At 37.0% G+C, this 16,896-nt stretch overlaps 1 protein-coding gene across 1 annotated transcript in view; it reads right to left on the bottom strand.

Moving 5' to 3' along the window:
• The window catches only part of LOC117181718 (kinesin-like protein CG14535), a 223,153-nt gene that overhangs the window by 51,899 nt on the left and 154,358 nt on the right, over positions 1-16,896 (bottom strand). The window contains exon 3 of the mRNA XM_033374662.1: positions 5,997-6,090. Within this exon, the coding sequence (XP_033230553.1) occupies positions 5,997-6,090 (94 nt within the window). The remainder of the gene's footprint in view (positions 1-5,996; positions 6,091-16,896) is intronic.

The following is a 16,896-nucleotide window of genomic DNA, read 5'->3' as shown; positions in this document are numbered from 1 at the left end:
CGCTTTATCATCACGACAATGCGCCTGTTCATTCATGCTTAGTTGCACAAGCAAAATTGCATGAAATCGGCTTCGAATTGGTTCCTCAGCCACCGTATTGACAAGACCTGGCACCCAGCGACTATTACTTGTTACCTAACCTGAAGAGATGGCTCACCGGTAAGCGTTTTTACTCAAATGAGGAGCTCATAGCTGAAACTGAGGCGTATTTTGGAGACCTTCCGATTGAGTACTTTTCGGACGGTATCAAAAAGTTAGAAAAATCGTTGGACTCGCTGCATCGACCTAAAAGGAGAGTATGTTGAAAAATAAAACCGACTTTGGCCATAAAAACGTCTCCGTGTTTCATTTTTCAGGGACGTATCAGACTGCCTAGTAGTTGAATTTTCAACAACAAAAATTAATTTAAAACCTAGCAGTTGCATTTCAAATAAAATATTTGAATTGATCTAAAAAGACGAATGTTCACTAAAACATTTCAATTTTCACCCAAAAAAGATGACTTCTTAACAAAATAGTTAAATATTCAACAAAATAATTAATTTCCTAATAAGATAAATAGATACATTTAAAAACAAATTGAATTTTCAACCAGACAGTTAAAAGTTTCAATAAAAAAGTTAAATTTTCACTCAGAAATAGAATAATTAAATTTTTAATAAAAAAATAATTCTCAACAACTAATGTAATAGTTGGTATTTGCACCAAAAACCGAACGGTTGAGTTTTCGAGTAAACAAATTCTAACCCAAAAATGGAATAGTTGAATTTTAACCAAACTTGACGAATTCTAAACCAAAAATAAAATAAGAGACTTTACAATTAAGAATAATTAGCTTTAAACAAAAAATTAATATTCAGATTACAGTTTGCATGGGCGGGCTCACCTCATTTACATTAAGATGATCTTAATCACGGTTCGAGAACTTGCTTTGCCGTTTTAAAATCTTATTTCGTTTTGTATAAATTTTTTATTCGTATACATTAAAACCCACTATTGAGAACTAGTCTTCTGCCATATTTATAGCTGCTCAGCGATTGTGTTCTATGGCACTTAATGATACGAACTAAGGTTCTATACTAGGGCTAAAGCGCTCCATTGAAATGTAGTATGCCACCAAAAAACAATTTTTAGCAGTTCATTTGGTCTGAAATGAATTAATTGAATATGGAAAGCCAAAGTTGATTACCGAAAGTGGCTTTCAGGTTGATTAGGGGAAGAGCTTTCACTGGGTGCGATTAAGCGAACGGGCGCGAATATATCGACGAGATTTAACGCGGTGGTGGTGCATAAATACCAGAGCGTTTATTGCTAATGTCTCTTTTGTCCGCATGCAGTCGCGGGATTTATGCGATACTGACACGTTTACAGATACAAAGACCAGCCGACAGTCCATGCAGTCGGTTTATACTTTATCTCATCCAGTGCCAGCAACCCAAAAAGGTTTGGCAGGGGATTCAGGATGCTAAGGGGTTGTTCGCTAGGGTAATTAGCGCCGTGCTGCAAAGTACAAACGGTCGCATTGTCGCGGTTGTGTGTGAGACACTCACTCGTTTCCTTTTCAGATTTTCTATGTGACAAATCTCGTTGCTTTGAAAATCTACCTCTTTGACACACTCGCCCTTACATAGATGGAAGAGACTATGAGCAAGAAAAATGAGTTCCATTTTCCAGATTGCAAACTCGTCTTTGATTGCCTCGTTTACTTTTTTTGTTGTTGCAAAAGGAGAGATAAAATACAAAATGTGTATCAGTTTTCTAGAAGGAAATTTTAGATAGCCAAATTTTGTAATTTGAGTTTGAATTTGAGAGTGTTCGAGATTTATGAAGGTGGAATACGTATTCCATGACATATTGAATTTTTGTAAAAGGTTCAATACTGTCAAGCGTATTCCGGTTGGCATCGACATTTAGACGACAAGGGCGATAAATTTCTGCGCATCGAGGGACAATGTGCCCTTTCTATCCGGTTTTACAGGTGTATCTAACCGAAAGTATATTTGTATAAGAGCTAAAGAGCATTGTGACACATTTGTTGCACATTGTTCACAAAGTAATTTTTACTTCTATCCCATTAATGTTTATATTATAGTTTTCATTTGCAGGACCACGTATTTTAACATTCAAACGATACACTACTTACAGTCACATATTTAAAGATAAATTAAAGATAAGTATTCAATAAACAGAATGAATTTGCTTGAATGTTCCATACGTTTATCTAACCGAAAATGCACCTCACAACACTAACCTAGACTAACAAATCAAGTGTACTCTGCATATTTGGACCCGGAAAATTCATAAGCTCATTGCACTCATTGTCCTCCGTCTGTCAACGTGCCCCCGTGTCGCAACCTCGTAAACTGTAAAGCGTGTAAACTGCCGCAGGTCGCCCTATGAATTTCCACAACGTGTACGCACGTACGCGATTTCTCCTATAAAATGACTACGTGTGCATGCCAGCTTGAAACGCCAGATGATCGTACCCGTAAATAATGCCTTGCACTTACTGGAAATTGAAGATAGAAAAAGTGAACCGAAAAACTTCCATGCATATATCACAAATCAATACTGACGGTAAAACGGGAGGAATGAAAAATCATCTTAAAGGGATTTACGTAAATCAATTTAATTTAATTTTATTTAAGTTCAACCGTCGAAGACTAATTAAACATTTATAACGTAGTATATAAATGTTATAGGTGTACCAATTTTTTCATTTGTGCGTCAAATCTAAGTTCGAGATGAGTTGAGATCAATTATTCGCAGTGATAGTTAAACATCATCAGTATAAAAATAATGGAAGCAGGAGGTAAAGTAGAGAAGAAATTTATAGACACCAAAAAGAGTAGAGGACAAAGGTTCCATCGATTATATATTGGAAACAAATTAGAGGGAATTTTTTTATAGAGTATAATTTTCATAAGTTCTACCTAAACGAGGACTAAGTGACACACGTGGGAGAAAGCGGCACACGCTTGATTCTTCCTTTCTGAATGTGATATTTGATGTATCTATGCAGCCAACAATTGTAAAACTTCAATTGCAAATATAAAAGAAGCAATATCGCTTTTTAAATCCAGAATTAACACAGCGGTACGTTCCCCTACATATGTGCCACTTAGCCCTAATTTACTGTATTTCATGAGGATTTGTCTTCAGATTTTCTGATTCACATGGCAGCAAATTTATTGACCCTGAAAGTCGCATTTGTTGCCAAGACGCAGACTAATTGACATTATTCTTAATAATCTGTGCAAATTTCTTCCATGTAAATATATCGTATATTTAACTGCACTAGGCCTAACATAGAGGATGAAATTCAGGGCTCCGATCGAGTGGTAGGCTTATAAAAAAGTCGCATAAAATTAAAGAAAATCGCATGGAAAGTTTAGAAAGTTTAGGGATGGGAATTAGGGGAAGAGATGGAAGAGGTCTAGTAGGGAAGTGATGGGCGAGAAGACGGCGAAAGGAAAGGAAGTAGAGAAGGGATGGGACGGACATTAGGGTAAGTTTAAAGAGGGGGAGCAGGGGAGAAATAAGCAGTGGAAATGAAGAGGAAAGCAGTGGAGTGAAGTAGGAAAAATTTGTAGAGAAGAAGTATAAGACGAAAACTGAAGTAAATGTCCAGGAAAGTAAAGAGGAACTGAATAGAGGGATAATATAGAAAATAGGCGGAAGAAATGGGAGCAGGGATTCGATGAGAGGGATAGGAGAGAAGTGAGATTGAGTAGGGCAGAGGAAGTGACGGTTGGGGAAGTAGGACAAGTGATAGGAGGGAAGATAGGGGAAACGTAAGTTGGTAAATTGAAGGAGAAGTGTGGGTAGCGATAGTACCGTGTGAGAGTGTTAGGAAGGAAAGTTAAGAGAGGGTAGTAAACGAAGTGAAAGGATTAACATCATATGATGAGAGAAGAAGTATGCGAAAGGAGAGCGTAGGAAAGGGCAAGTATGGGAGGGGGAGATTTAAACGACTTAATTAACGTCTAAATAGACACAGAAACCCTTATTATTATTTTGTATTCATATATATATATATATATTTACATTTCTATATATGTTTATTCATTTGACTATTTTTTATTTGGTAGTGAAAATGCTCAAGATTGAAAGGCAAAATTTTTTTCTTGCTATTTCGAACCAACCCTGAAGGTAAAATATTTTGCCAGGTAAATTTTGCGATTTGCATGCTTCAAAATGGAGTAAGAATTTTATTTGAAGCTTTCTGTGAGCGTTCATATTTTTTTCTCTGTCTCTCTTTTAGTGGAGTTTCCTAGGGAGGCTTTATCGCCCTTTTCTTTCTCACTTTGCGCGGGCGGACGGCAGGCGGAATACACAGAGAGACACGAAGTTGTTTTACATTTTAAGTAGTGATATCGAGTTTGCATGCAAATGCATGATTACGCGGAGGAGAGGCAAAGGACGTTGTCGTCAGAGCCAGTGAAGATGGAAGGAAAAGAAGGGAGAAGAGTGCGCGACAAAAGAAGGATACCCTGAAATAGAAACGAACCGAGGGGGAGTAAATTATGCTATCGGAACATGCTTTTACTTACTTAGCGCACAGATTTTATTCCAAATAGAATTCATGCCAAATATGAAATCGTGATTCAAGTCCAATTTTATCTCTCCATCCAATTTGCTCTTTAACATTTTTTATGCTGCATGGTAATAGGGAGCAAAAGCGGACTGGAATTCAATAACCGGCCTGGTAAAATTCCTCGGAATGGGCCAATAGCCATTCTACGCCAATTTTTTGAAAGAGTTCATAAATTTTCAAAAGATTTAAAAGATTTTCAGGAATTAAAAAGGATTTTAACAGGATTCAAGGACTTAAGAGAATTTAGGCAGTTTTCAAGTGCATTTATAGGATTTTAAAGAATTTTTATTATTTTAAGGGGTTACACAGGTAAATCCCTTGAAAAAAGGCAAAATCCATGAATAGATTAACAGTGATGTAGAATTTGTTCGAATTACTTAAAGCTTAGACTCCCCAGGGTTTAATCCTTTATTAGATTTAAATTGAAGTTTAGATTGCAGTTTTCATGGGAGAGCCTACCTAATTGACCTGCAAGATGATCATGATCTCCATCATTCGTATCACCCACTTTAAAAGGTTCTTAACAAGCGACAAAGTCTATCGAACGGTTTAATTTTTTTCAAGAAACTCTAAATATTCGACATTGAAATTATAAGCTTTGTTTTAAACTTTGATACATTTAACCGGTCAAGTGTGAAGCACTAATCACTTCTTTTATGATTTTACTTTCATTAGGAGAAAGCTTCCATCTAGAAATATCTAAACATAAGAGAATCTTCTGTTCTAGTTCTAGGCGATATTTCCTCTTTGTTTCCATCTCACTTTTCCATTTTCTCTATTTCTTCCCCTTTTATACGTATTCCCTTTGCTCGATTTCGTACTTGCTTTCCATGAAAAGAATCTTTTGCAAATCGACTTCCGTCCTCGCTGTACTGACATGCCATTAAGAGAAGGGCTAGCTTTCCTTCTGGCATCAAATCTTTTAGACTCAATGAAGAAGGACGATAGAATTGCAAAGGAGTATTGACACAATTTTCTTTGGTTCTGTTCTCTCGATCAGATACGGTTTGTATGGGAAAGGAAATTAACTGATTAAGGAAATTGTAGGATATGGGGACTTGAATAATAAAGGGAGGTTTTTTGAAAGATAAATGTAGAATTCTGAGGATATTTAAAATTTGAATTAAACCTCCTCTGATTGCAGAAATTTTCTGACCATCAGGATTGCTACAGGTCAGAGAATTTTAGGAAGTCAGAAAATTGTAAACTGATCAGGGAAAATCAGGACAAGTCAGGAAATGCCAGGGAGTTTTCCATAAACCGAAGTTGAATTTCAAGGGTAATCTACAAAAACGTGAAACGTTTTTCTACAATTTTAACCCCCCCCCCCCACAACATGTAAGATACATTCTATAAATATTGTAATAATGTGGTAATAAAAATATGCATTAATACTCACCAAGGCCAGCATGTCCGAAGCAGAACAGACAACCGTCTGTTCCATTGATCACAGCGTGGATGACATCAGTGAGAGCGCTCGAGCAGATTTCCGTCTGCAAAAGACAAGAAAAAAAACGGTTAATAAAATTGAGACATTAAATGCGGTTTTTCAAGATAGATAATGAAATTCCATTTTTAACAAACAAGGTAAACATTAAAAAAATAGTATGGAGGTTGAGCAGTAGTATGGGCTAATGGTGATGAAAATCTGGAAGTGAATATTGATTTCGAGAAACAACCCTTAAGAAAAGGTGGACATGCAATAAGGATGGCTTTGTTTGTGTCTAATATATTCATAGCCTTCGTGTCTTTCTGTAATCAAAGAAGCGTCCTGCGTCTCTCCCTATTGAGAAGCTGTGGTTAAGGGTTGTTTCATCAGGCTTAACTGTCCCTGGGTCGGTCGTTGCAACGATCCTCGAGATTCGTCGAACGTATCGGGGGTGCAAATCAAGTGGCTGTCTCGGGCGCGAGTACCCGAATTTCCAGCTCAACCAGCCGTGCAACTCGTTCCGAAGGGATAAAATGTTAGCTCCGCAAATTGTTTGATGTGTCAGTAAGTTTCTCTATTGGGGTGATTCAGTTAAAAATTTAAAGAGGGATAAATCAAGAGTCGGAAACGGTACCAGGGTAGCAACCTTAGTTTATATCTCAGGATGATGGACAGTTCAAAAAGTATCAAACCTTTATTCCTCAAAATTATTGTTTAGATTACAGTTTTCATGAGAGGACCCTCTTAATTTACCTGTGAGATGTTCATTATCCAAACTTCATTACCAAAATTTGGTTAGAAGTCGTTCAAAAACTACGTCACACTATTTTGAACACTTTTTCCACCCCTCTCTTTCTTCAGTACAGATTATAACATAAAGCCAGAGCCCCCTCCCCCAGAATGAAGTCTTTAATACGAACGCTCCCCCCTTTTAGTAAAATATATTTTTTTAATTTCATTTGATAAAAGTCTAAAATAAAACATAAAACAATCACACATAATGTTCTGAAAGGCTTAGCACCCTGAAATGCTCACATAACAGGGAAAAAGGGTGATTTTCTAAAACAAAATAAGAACATAAATTCCTTTAAATAAAATTAATGCATGGATGACGCATCAATATGTAACGGTTAAAATTTCAAGTCAAAATATATTGCAAATCGAACAAAATAGTTGAATTTTCTCTTCAAATAATTTAAATCTTTAGAAATCCCTTCATAGTTTTTTAAGGCTCTTGAAAATTCCTTGGATGGTTTAAAAATTCTTTAATATCCTTTGAAATCCCTTCAAATTATTAAAATATATTGAAAATTATTGGCATTTTTATTAATACCCGAATATATTTTGAATCCTTTAAAATACTTTGAAATCCCTTGAAACTTTTTAAATTTCTGGAAAATTCCTTGGAAATTCTAAAAATACCGTAAAATCTTTGAAATCGTTTGAAATCCCTTCAAATAATTGAAATCTATTCAACATTCATTGGAATCTTCTAAAATACACTAAAATAATCAAAACACTTCGAAACCATTTGAAATCCCTTAAAACTTTCTAAAGCTCTTAAGAACTCCCTTGGATTATTTTATTCTTTAAAATCTTATAAATCCTTTAAAATACCTTCAAATTATTAAAGTCTATTACAAATTTCTTGAAATCTATAAAAATACCATACAATTTTTTAAAGGAGAATTCAGAAATAGGTATTGTCTTGAATTCTATAGGGGCTGGCGCGTTGATTAATTTATTGAGAGGAAAGTAACTAAAGTGATCTTTCCATTAAAAATAAGTTACTTGAAGTGCTTCTTACAGAAATTTCCTCCCTTTTGCAATTTTTTGTATATCCCTGACTTTTCCTTAACTTTCCCTGAACAACAAAATTTTCCGACTCTTCCTTAACTTTCAGGTTTTCCCGGACCTTCGATCACCCTGATAGCTATCCTTGTCGCTATTTTTCTGCAACACATTAGAGTCCTGATGTTAAGGGATGAGGGGTAAGGAGTAAAAAGAGAAAATCGTATGTGTCATGGAGGCGACGATACTGCGGACCAAAATAAGATTGAAATCTTCGCGGACGAGGATCCTGTGAGGCCGAGATGGAAAAGAAGATGAAAGCTGAGAGCATCCCGGATGAGCCCGTGGTTTCTGGGGGTGAGAGGCAAATGCGAGACGGAGATGAGTGGGAACGAAGTGGTTTGTGGGAAAAGAGGAAAGGGAAATACGAAGTCCAGTCCTTTTTCCCTGATATGGTAATTCCAATCTGTCGTTGGCATCTCAAAGGATGTGTACCTATTCTAAAAGAGACAAGACTTTACCCCTGATCGATTTTACCACTCTGCTTTAACAGTAAGGTGCAGCTCTATTCTTTCCATAGCCTTTCTTCAGAAAATTAGACTAAACACTTTTTTGTGTGAATTGGGCCTCTCCTACTTTTATTCGACTAACTTTGAGATTGCAGGTTTTTTGTGTAAGCCGGCATAATTTAGCTGTAAGATGATCATGCCAACGGTGTCTTTTTTGTTCTTTTTTAATAAGCGTAATTAGTAGAGGTTGTTAGTGGGCTTAAAAAGATTAGGAGAAGTGATGTTGAAACATCTTCATCTGTTCCTGAAGCTCTCCTATCATGAAACATTTAATATAAATTGTTGTGATTTTAGAAAGAAGTATACAGCAGAGTTTCTGGACGAGAAAAAGCTTGAGATTTTCTAAGAAGGGGTAGAATTGCGTTTAGTAATGACAACAACGAGGACATTTGTAATTATAACAAGATCATTCCAAGGGATATAATGCAAAGCAAACACATTTTGCGGATGCCTCCACTATACCCTACGAGCCGCCCTTCAACCCCTCGGCCAAGCCGTGACGCTTAATGAAATACGTGACCAAAGGCTTCGTCATAATCTCAAACACTTGATTCTACACTTCAAGTTCGCGGGGAAAGGAGCACGAGAAGAGAAATTTCCCTGTTTCGAAGGTAGCCGAGAGGAATCTCAGAGCTCTCAGCTTCAGGGTCATTCGAATTTAATTTGCGTACAGGAAATATCGATCTTGTTAGGGATTAACAATTCTGGAGGATCCCGGAAGTAATTATAACTGTAGGCCTATTAACAGATTAGGGATGCGAGGTTATGCTTAAAATAATCTGAGAAGCCCTAAACGTTTTATAAATCATTAATAGAATTCCAGCGATATTAAAACGAGGGGTGGAAAACAATGAAAAAGTTAAGAAAATCCATGGAGTCGTTTTGGATCAGAACAAACGACAAATGCGTCTCAATTAGGGTGGTCCGATCATTAATTTTGAACGTGTGAATTAAAAGCGACGCGAAAGGCCGTGGTATGACATACAAACCTCGCCGGTGTTGGTAGGTTGGGTTGCTGAACGCGTTCGGGTAACGCAATATTGGCGCACCCACATGGAATACCAATAGGGAGGGAATCCGTCCTCGACGACTTCCAAAAAGGGCGAGGCTTCAAGATCGAGGTTCAACCTTAGCAAGTAAAAAGAAGAAGCCCAGAAGGAAGATCTCCCTCGTTTCTAGTGCTGCAGAAATGTAAAACCCGTGTCGAAAGTTTCCAACGAAGAGGATGGTGAAGAGGATTCGAGTACCCTTTTAATGGCGGGAAATAATCGAATGACCTTCACCAACAGACTAGCGAATCTCTTAATTCCCAAGTTTTGCAGGCTCTAAGAATTTTCAATTTTCTCAAGAATTCTGACGAATAAATCACTACTCCTAATTACTCTAAAACCACTAATAACTTCTAATAATCACGCTAATTAAAACAGTAAAAAATACACCGGGATAATGATCATCTTGCTGGTATATTATGGTGGCCTGCATATAAAATCAGCAATCTAACCATTAGTAAGAATAGTTTGTTTTTTTACTTTAAGGAAAAAAATAAACAAATTGAACTTTGCCTAAGCAAATCATTAAAAACTTCTACTAACAACGCTAATTTAAAGAGCACGAAAGGCACCGAGATAAGGATCATCTTACTTTTAAATTATGCGAGCCCACAAAAAAATTGCAATATAAATATAACGCAGAGGAAACATTTTTTCTAATTTTCACGAAAAATATTTTAAAAAATGAACCTTGGTCTAAACAAATCTTGAAATTCGACATTTGCTAAATAGGTATCTCATCCAGACACCATCAGCGGTCGCCTAACGATGAATGAAGAAGGATGGACGCAGCAATCTGTAAACCAATCATACGCTTCTACGAACCGTTTCTCGATTCAATTTCTCTCTATCTCCGAATTGGTCATTCCTCTGTCCAGTCGAAATACATTTCCATATTACAGAGGGATTAATCTCTCGTCACTCCGACAGACGAATGCTAATGAAGTATGACAGGTGCCGGAAAACTGTCAAGTGAGTTTAGGTAGACCTAAAATGGTACACAACCTAAAATTGTTTAGATGTGACTCTAGTTGATCAAACACATCAAAATTCGGTTTAATTATAGAATAATATCAAGTCTTTATTCCAATCCGACTTAGCCTGAACCTTTTTTTTTCTTGTAGAAGTTTTCGTTCTCAGCTCAAAACATATTGTTACTAAAGCTCATTAATTTATCAAAAAAGTAATAAAATCCATTCATGTTAAAAATAATTGGTTTCGGCGTGAATCACCCCTAAAATCCTATATCTGACTATCGAGCACGTACAATCGCTTTGAACATAGAAGCGACCGCGTGTCGACAGTGGTTTCGATTTTGCATCGGTCACCTCTACAGAGCCACCGGATTTTGCAAATGCTTTTTTGATCCTGCCACTCTGGCCCGCCAGGAATAAAGAGAGAGAGAGAGAGAGAGAGAGAGAGAGAGAGAGAGAGAGAGAGAGAGAGAGAGTGAGAACCTAGCATGAAAATTTGAAGGGGAAAGGGAAAAGTGTGAGAGAGAGAGAGAGAAAGCAGTTTGGTCCCTAGGCGCCAATGACGCCAATCTCCCGTGTAAATCGCGACATATTTCACCTACCATGGGGTGAGCATTCACCCCATCCCAGATTCACATCCCCTCCTTCCCAACAGACATCAACGAGCCTTTTTTTAGATTCGTAAGCCCCACCCACCCCTAGAAAAGGGAGTGAAAAGTTTTCGAGTTGTTATCCTGAAAGATATTGTGATTTCATACCGTGTGATTTTTAAAGCCACATTCAACCGCACTGGGGCATGAGAAAGAATTTTACTTCGTCCAATCCTTACCCCCTTTTCCGGAGGGGAAGACTCCTGATATATTTTTGTAATATTTTATATTTTTATGCGTTGGCAGGATTAAGAGAAAACTTGATTCAGAGGAGATTTGAATATTTTTCCGGTAAGTAGAATTTTGGTCATGACTAGATCAATACAAGTTATATAAAGGGATTAAAATACAGGGATCACAGCAGAAAAAGAGCCTAAAAAGGGGAAATAGGGTAATTTTTTTACGAAGGAGACGAAGGATTAAAAATTTAATTTCTTTATTTGGAAAAAAAGAAACAATCTTTTTATAAGAAATTGTAAAGTTTTTAAATAATTTAAAATGATTTTTTGATCATTTCTGCCATTAAATAATGTAGTTTTTAAAATTGGGTAGTGGGTAATTGAAATTTAAAAAAAAGCTCTCACTATACGCCATTGTATTGCCTAGTTTTGCATACAATAATTTTCTAGATGTGAAACGAAGAATTGTATTTTTGAGGATTGTATATTTAAAGCGAAAAGGAAAACAAGGGGACATTTTTAGAGAATAGGCAGAAATGGGGAATGGTTTTGAAATATTTCAGATTATACTAGTAGTTGATTTGTGTGCACTAGATTAATATAAAGATTTAATTAGATTTAAGTTCGGAAAGAATTTTATACTCGTAAAAAAAAATCTTTTCAAAAATCAAGAAGCTCTTTTCGAACCACTTGGCTGATATAATGAACGACACGATGTTCACGGAAATAACTCGGATACTCGACTGGAGTGATCTCGAAATGAGAATTCGCAGCCATCGAGATTTTAATTAATTTAGCAGAAACGGGAAGTACCCATCCCCTTTTCTCCTCCCTTTTGTTTCACCGTGTAACAGCTCGAAAATTTTGAATTTGTCCACTCGTAAACTTAGGAGCATGGGGATTTCCGGTACGCGATCGTTATTTGTGATGGAGTTATCTAATTTCCAATCTGGACATTTTTAAAATGCTTAATTTCGATTTCCCCTGATTATGCTGATACTTTTGAAACTATTCAAAATATTGTTGAATTAGGAAGAATGTTCCGGAATTTTTATTTTAACCTGCATATTTTTAGAGGTTTTCAATTACAGTCAATGTTAAAACGTGTTAGGTTTCTTTGATTTGAAAATCTATTGACATTTACATGAATTAATATCAATTAAAGACAAAAAAAACATCTTAGCACTAATGACAATTAAAAAAATCATCTTTATAATACTTTCCAAAAAATTGCATATAATAGCTTTTAGGGACGGTTGATGAATCCCAGTCCGCTTAAACTTTTGGACAATTAAATCCATTTGTTATCAGATTAATGAAAAAAATTGTCAGTATCTTCGATTTAACACGAACGACTCCAATCTTCACCCAGGAAAAAAATCATCCTTCTGAAACTGAAAATGAGCCTGTCTAAGCAAACTCAACCGGACTGAATCAAAAGACCATCCATCTTAATTAATCGTCAAATACAAGCCAGGTCAAAATATGTTAGGTTTCGTATTATTTATAAAGCTATTGACACTTACAAGAATTAAACCTAAAGAAATAATTTTAAAAATGCCTACCATGTTCGATTTAAAATCATTGAATCCAATTTTTATCCAGAAAAAAGTGTTCTTTTCAAACTAAAAATGAGCCTGTCTAAACAAAACTACGCCGGACTAAATCTAGAGACCATCCATCTCAATTATTCGTCGAATACAAATTCGTGGATAGGGTTTGGGGAGAAGCGCAAACGCAGAGTCCTCAGAGATCGCTCTCGGCTCTGGACAATAATATCGCCACGAACGAACCGACAGGACAATGCGTTCGGCACGGGATAATTCACTGGTGCCATTATGGCCCGAGCGGGACAAGGGCTTTATTATTGACTTACGGCTAATAGTCACGCTGCAGCGGCAGATTACGTTCACATGATGGCCCACCTGCCTGTATTCTCTGCTCTCCTCTCATGAATGTCCACCACTCTACCTACAATTGTAACACCAGCGATCTATTGCTCATTTGCCAGTTAACTCTCGTCTTGTTCGACTGTGTACTTAAATCTTCAAATCCGGAAACATGATAGTTTCTAATAAACGAAGAAGTTGAAGACAAATTAGAATTGAGTAAGTCTTTGTTACATTTGATCTTTCTTTAGATCCTTAAATATAATACTGATTCTTCTTCCTATTACCCCTCACTCAGCCTCTTCTAACACCCCCAACGTACACCGCTCGACGTAATTTCTCTTTTTTGCTCAGTCCTTACCCATCTTCAGATCCATATCGTACCCTAAAAAAGTCCAAATTTTCTTCTTAACTTCTTCCACACAACTTCTTCCTCTCACTTTTGCTCCTTAGCGTACCCTCCATACTTTCTCCTCAACCCCTTCGACACAACTTCTTTCTCTTACTACCATTCGCTATTGTACCATCCAGTCTTTCTCATCAACCTATTTGACAAAATTGCTTCCTCTTATTTCCTCGTTCCATTGAGACCATTAGGAATAATCATCTTCATTTTTAACGTCAATTGAAAATAAAATAAAAAATGAGTGTGGGTGGGAGCTGATAATGGAAACTAATTGTGAGAGGGAGGGGAAGAGATGAGATAGGTGGACTTAGGGAGAGAGAGAATTTAAAGAATAGAGACGTGGAAGGAAGATTGGGGAAAGAGGATTGCAACAAAAATAGTATTACAACGAAAAGATGTTGAGGGGTGTTATAATAAGTAGGGTTTGAGGGGTGAGAGGAAAGCAAGGAAGGTTTGACGGGAATGAGGTAGAGAGAAATGAGTTGTTATTGAAATTGGTGAGAAGGAGATAAATGGAGGGATAAAGAACTGAGGAATGAAAGGGCAGGATGAGGAAAATTGAGAGAAGAGAGCAAGAGGTAGAAAAAACTGTGTTTCGAGGGAAAAGAGAAAGGGAAGGGAAAAGGGAGGTTCTAAATATTAAAACAGTTAATTTGAAGAAATGGTATATGGAGGAAGACTTTATTGAGAAGGGATTGTGGGAAATCGATTTATAGGAAAGTAAAAAAATAGAGAGGTGTCGTACATATATCAGGTAATCCTACTAGGGGGAGGGAGACTTCCATAGGTGCAGTTATGGCCCCCAGCGGGGTAGGAAGTAGAAGAGAAATGGGTTATTATTTCGATTTTGTAAGAGGAGCGGAATAGAAGAATAAGGGCAATTGGAAGGGATGAAAGGGCAAAATGAAAAAAAGAAGGAGAGGAGGGGTACTTTTATAATTAGGACTTTCGAAAGAATAATGTAGCGAAGGGGAAGGGGAGGGGCAACGTTTGAAGAAAATGTGGAGGGGTAAAATGGGGAAAGGATTTAAATGAAAAGGGTTTAAGGAATGATGTGAGAATTAGAGGGAGGGATCAGGAGTAAAAATAAAGCGAGAACGATGTAACGGAAAGGAGCTAGGAGAGGAATGGATTATTATTTTTATTGAATAAGAGAAGAGGAATGGAGATAAGGAAAATAGTTGAGTGTTAGGGGCGGGATAAGGATGTAAAGGGATAGTATGGAAAAGAGCATTTCAATCAAATCTAGGTTTGCGAGTGAGATAAGGAGAAGAGGTACATTAGAGGTCAATGTAAGGGATGGAAGAGGTAATGGGGAAGCAGGTTGGAAAGGAGTAGGTTGTTATTGACATTATATAAGATGAAAGAAATGAATGGATAAGGGATCAAGGAAATGAAAAGTGATTTAAGGTCGGAATGAGGAACAGAGAAAGAGGAGAGGGACTCGTGTGGGTAGGAGTTTAAACAGGAAAGATGTACGGAGGGAAAGGGTCCGGGACGAGGGAAAGATAAAATTTGATGAGGTGGTATTTAGATGAGGATTTCCATGCAAAGGGTTAGAGGCATGAGGCGAGAAGAAGGGGGAGATGGGAATAATAAGAGAGGGAGAAAGATGAGAGGGAGGAGGTGGCAGATAAATAGGTCCTTATTGACATGGAGAGGAATAGAGAGATAAGAGAAATAGGAAGGCGCGATAGGGGGAATGAGGAACATAGGTGGAGAAGGACTGGTTTGTAAAGGAGGCAGGATAATAAATTAGTAGAGAAGGGAGGCAAAGGGATGAAAGAGACGGAAAAAATGAAAGGCGGAGATGTGAATGGTGGTACTGGACAGTTGATTTTAATAAAAAAAAGTGTTGCGCAGGGGTTGAAGGATGTGGGAAAAAGGGGGTTGGAGGCGAATGCGTGGATATTAACTGTTATATTGGATTTAAAATAACAGATTGAAATAGACAAAGACACCCTTTCTACTGGGCGCGTGCCACTAACTTGAACTCATCTTTTTATTGATAGGAGGCGAACAAAATTCGATCTAGACTAGAAAAAAACGCGAATGGGGAAAAGGCACAAAATCAATAGTACAAATTTGGAAAGAGGGTACCAGCCAGTCCAGACAAGGGACATGGAAACAGAGAGATTTCCAGTCCCATTGTGCTTTCGGATGACAATCGGTGGCAAGGCATTTGATTATATCAATCGATTCGTTTCTATAGGTCTTCTAAACGGATCTACCAGTCAAGAGAAAAGAGAGAGAGAGAGAAAGAGGAACAGAGTTAGAGAAACATGAGAGAGTACGTTTTGCTGATCCCTGGAGAATACTCGACGTGCACAGAGATCGAAACACTGCGGGATAAAGCGGCTCATTTAAATCGAACGCTGGATACGTAATGTCCCGCGAGATTCGTGAAATATTCGGAAATATCTCTGACGTGTCGTGAAACCTGTGTAATTTTTCCTACCGCGAAAACCTCGAGTTTTTTGTTCGGGAGGGAAAATTAGTCGAAAAAAATTCGTACTGGCTGAATAAATAATGGAAAAATTGGCAAAGCGAAATCAATTTAAAAAAAGAGATGTTAAATATACTCGTAGATAATTGAAGCAATTAGGAAAAAGCTGTAAAAGAGAAAAATGGAATATAGGGAACGTAGAATCTATCTTCTGGATTACACATAAGTGTGAAGATAACTTGGCCTAAAATATGTATTGGTTGCCTATTGCCTATTTGGTGAGGTGCTTCCCTTCACTGACTACATGGCCATTTGAAGTCAATGCATAATCCAGAGTCTATCGATCTACAAACTCCTTGTTGTAATTAGCTGAGCAGTGCATACATCCCGTTTATCGTCAGGCTCTGTTGATTCACGATTAAGTGCAAATGTTGTCTCGGCAAACCTGGTCAATGGAGAAATTTCCACAAAAAAAGGATTCACTGCAGATTCTAACTGTTTGACAATTTGTACGAAAAGGAAAATTAATGCTCTGGCGTAGTTCCTTAATTAAGAAATTCAAGATAGTGTCAATAATAGCATATATTTTGAAAAATAGGCGCAAAATAGTGTAATGTAATTTTTAATTTAATAAAGCAAGGGTTTAATTATTATTTAAATTTTTCCTATATAATCGTGAACCCCTGAAACCTGTTGAGATCTTCTGAAATTCCTTGAAGGGAGTTATATTAATCCTTTGGCCATTTAAACAAATATAATTGAAGCTTTTTAATTTTATGTGTAAAATAATATTTAAGTAGAGTAAAAAGAATATTTTGATTTTGAAATTTGAAAATTCAGCACAAAAGAGAAGATAAAAATATTTTTATAATTTAAAAAATAGATGCACAGCCACGGAGTACGTTAGGAGGAATGCA

The sequence above is a fragment of the Belonocnema kinseyi genome, chromosome 10, assembly GCF_010883055.1.
Source record: "Belonocnema kinseyi isolate 2016_QV_RU_SX_M_011 chromosome 10, B_treatae_v1, whole genome shotgun sequence".
NCBI classification, from domain to species: Eukaryota; Metazoa; Arthropoda; class Insecta; order Hymenoptera; family Cynipidae; genus Belonocnema; species Belonocnema kinseyi.
This window is presented reverse-complemented; position numbering and strand designations above follow the sequence as displayed.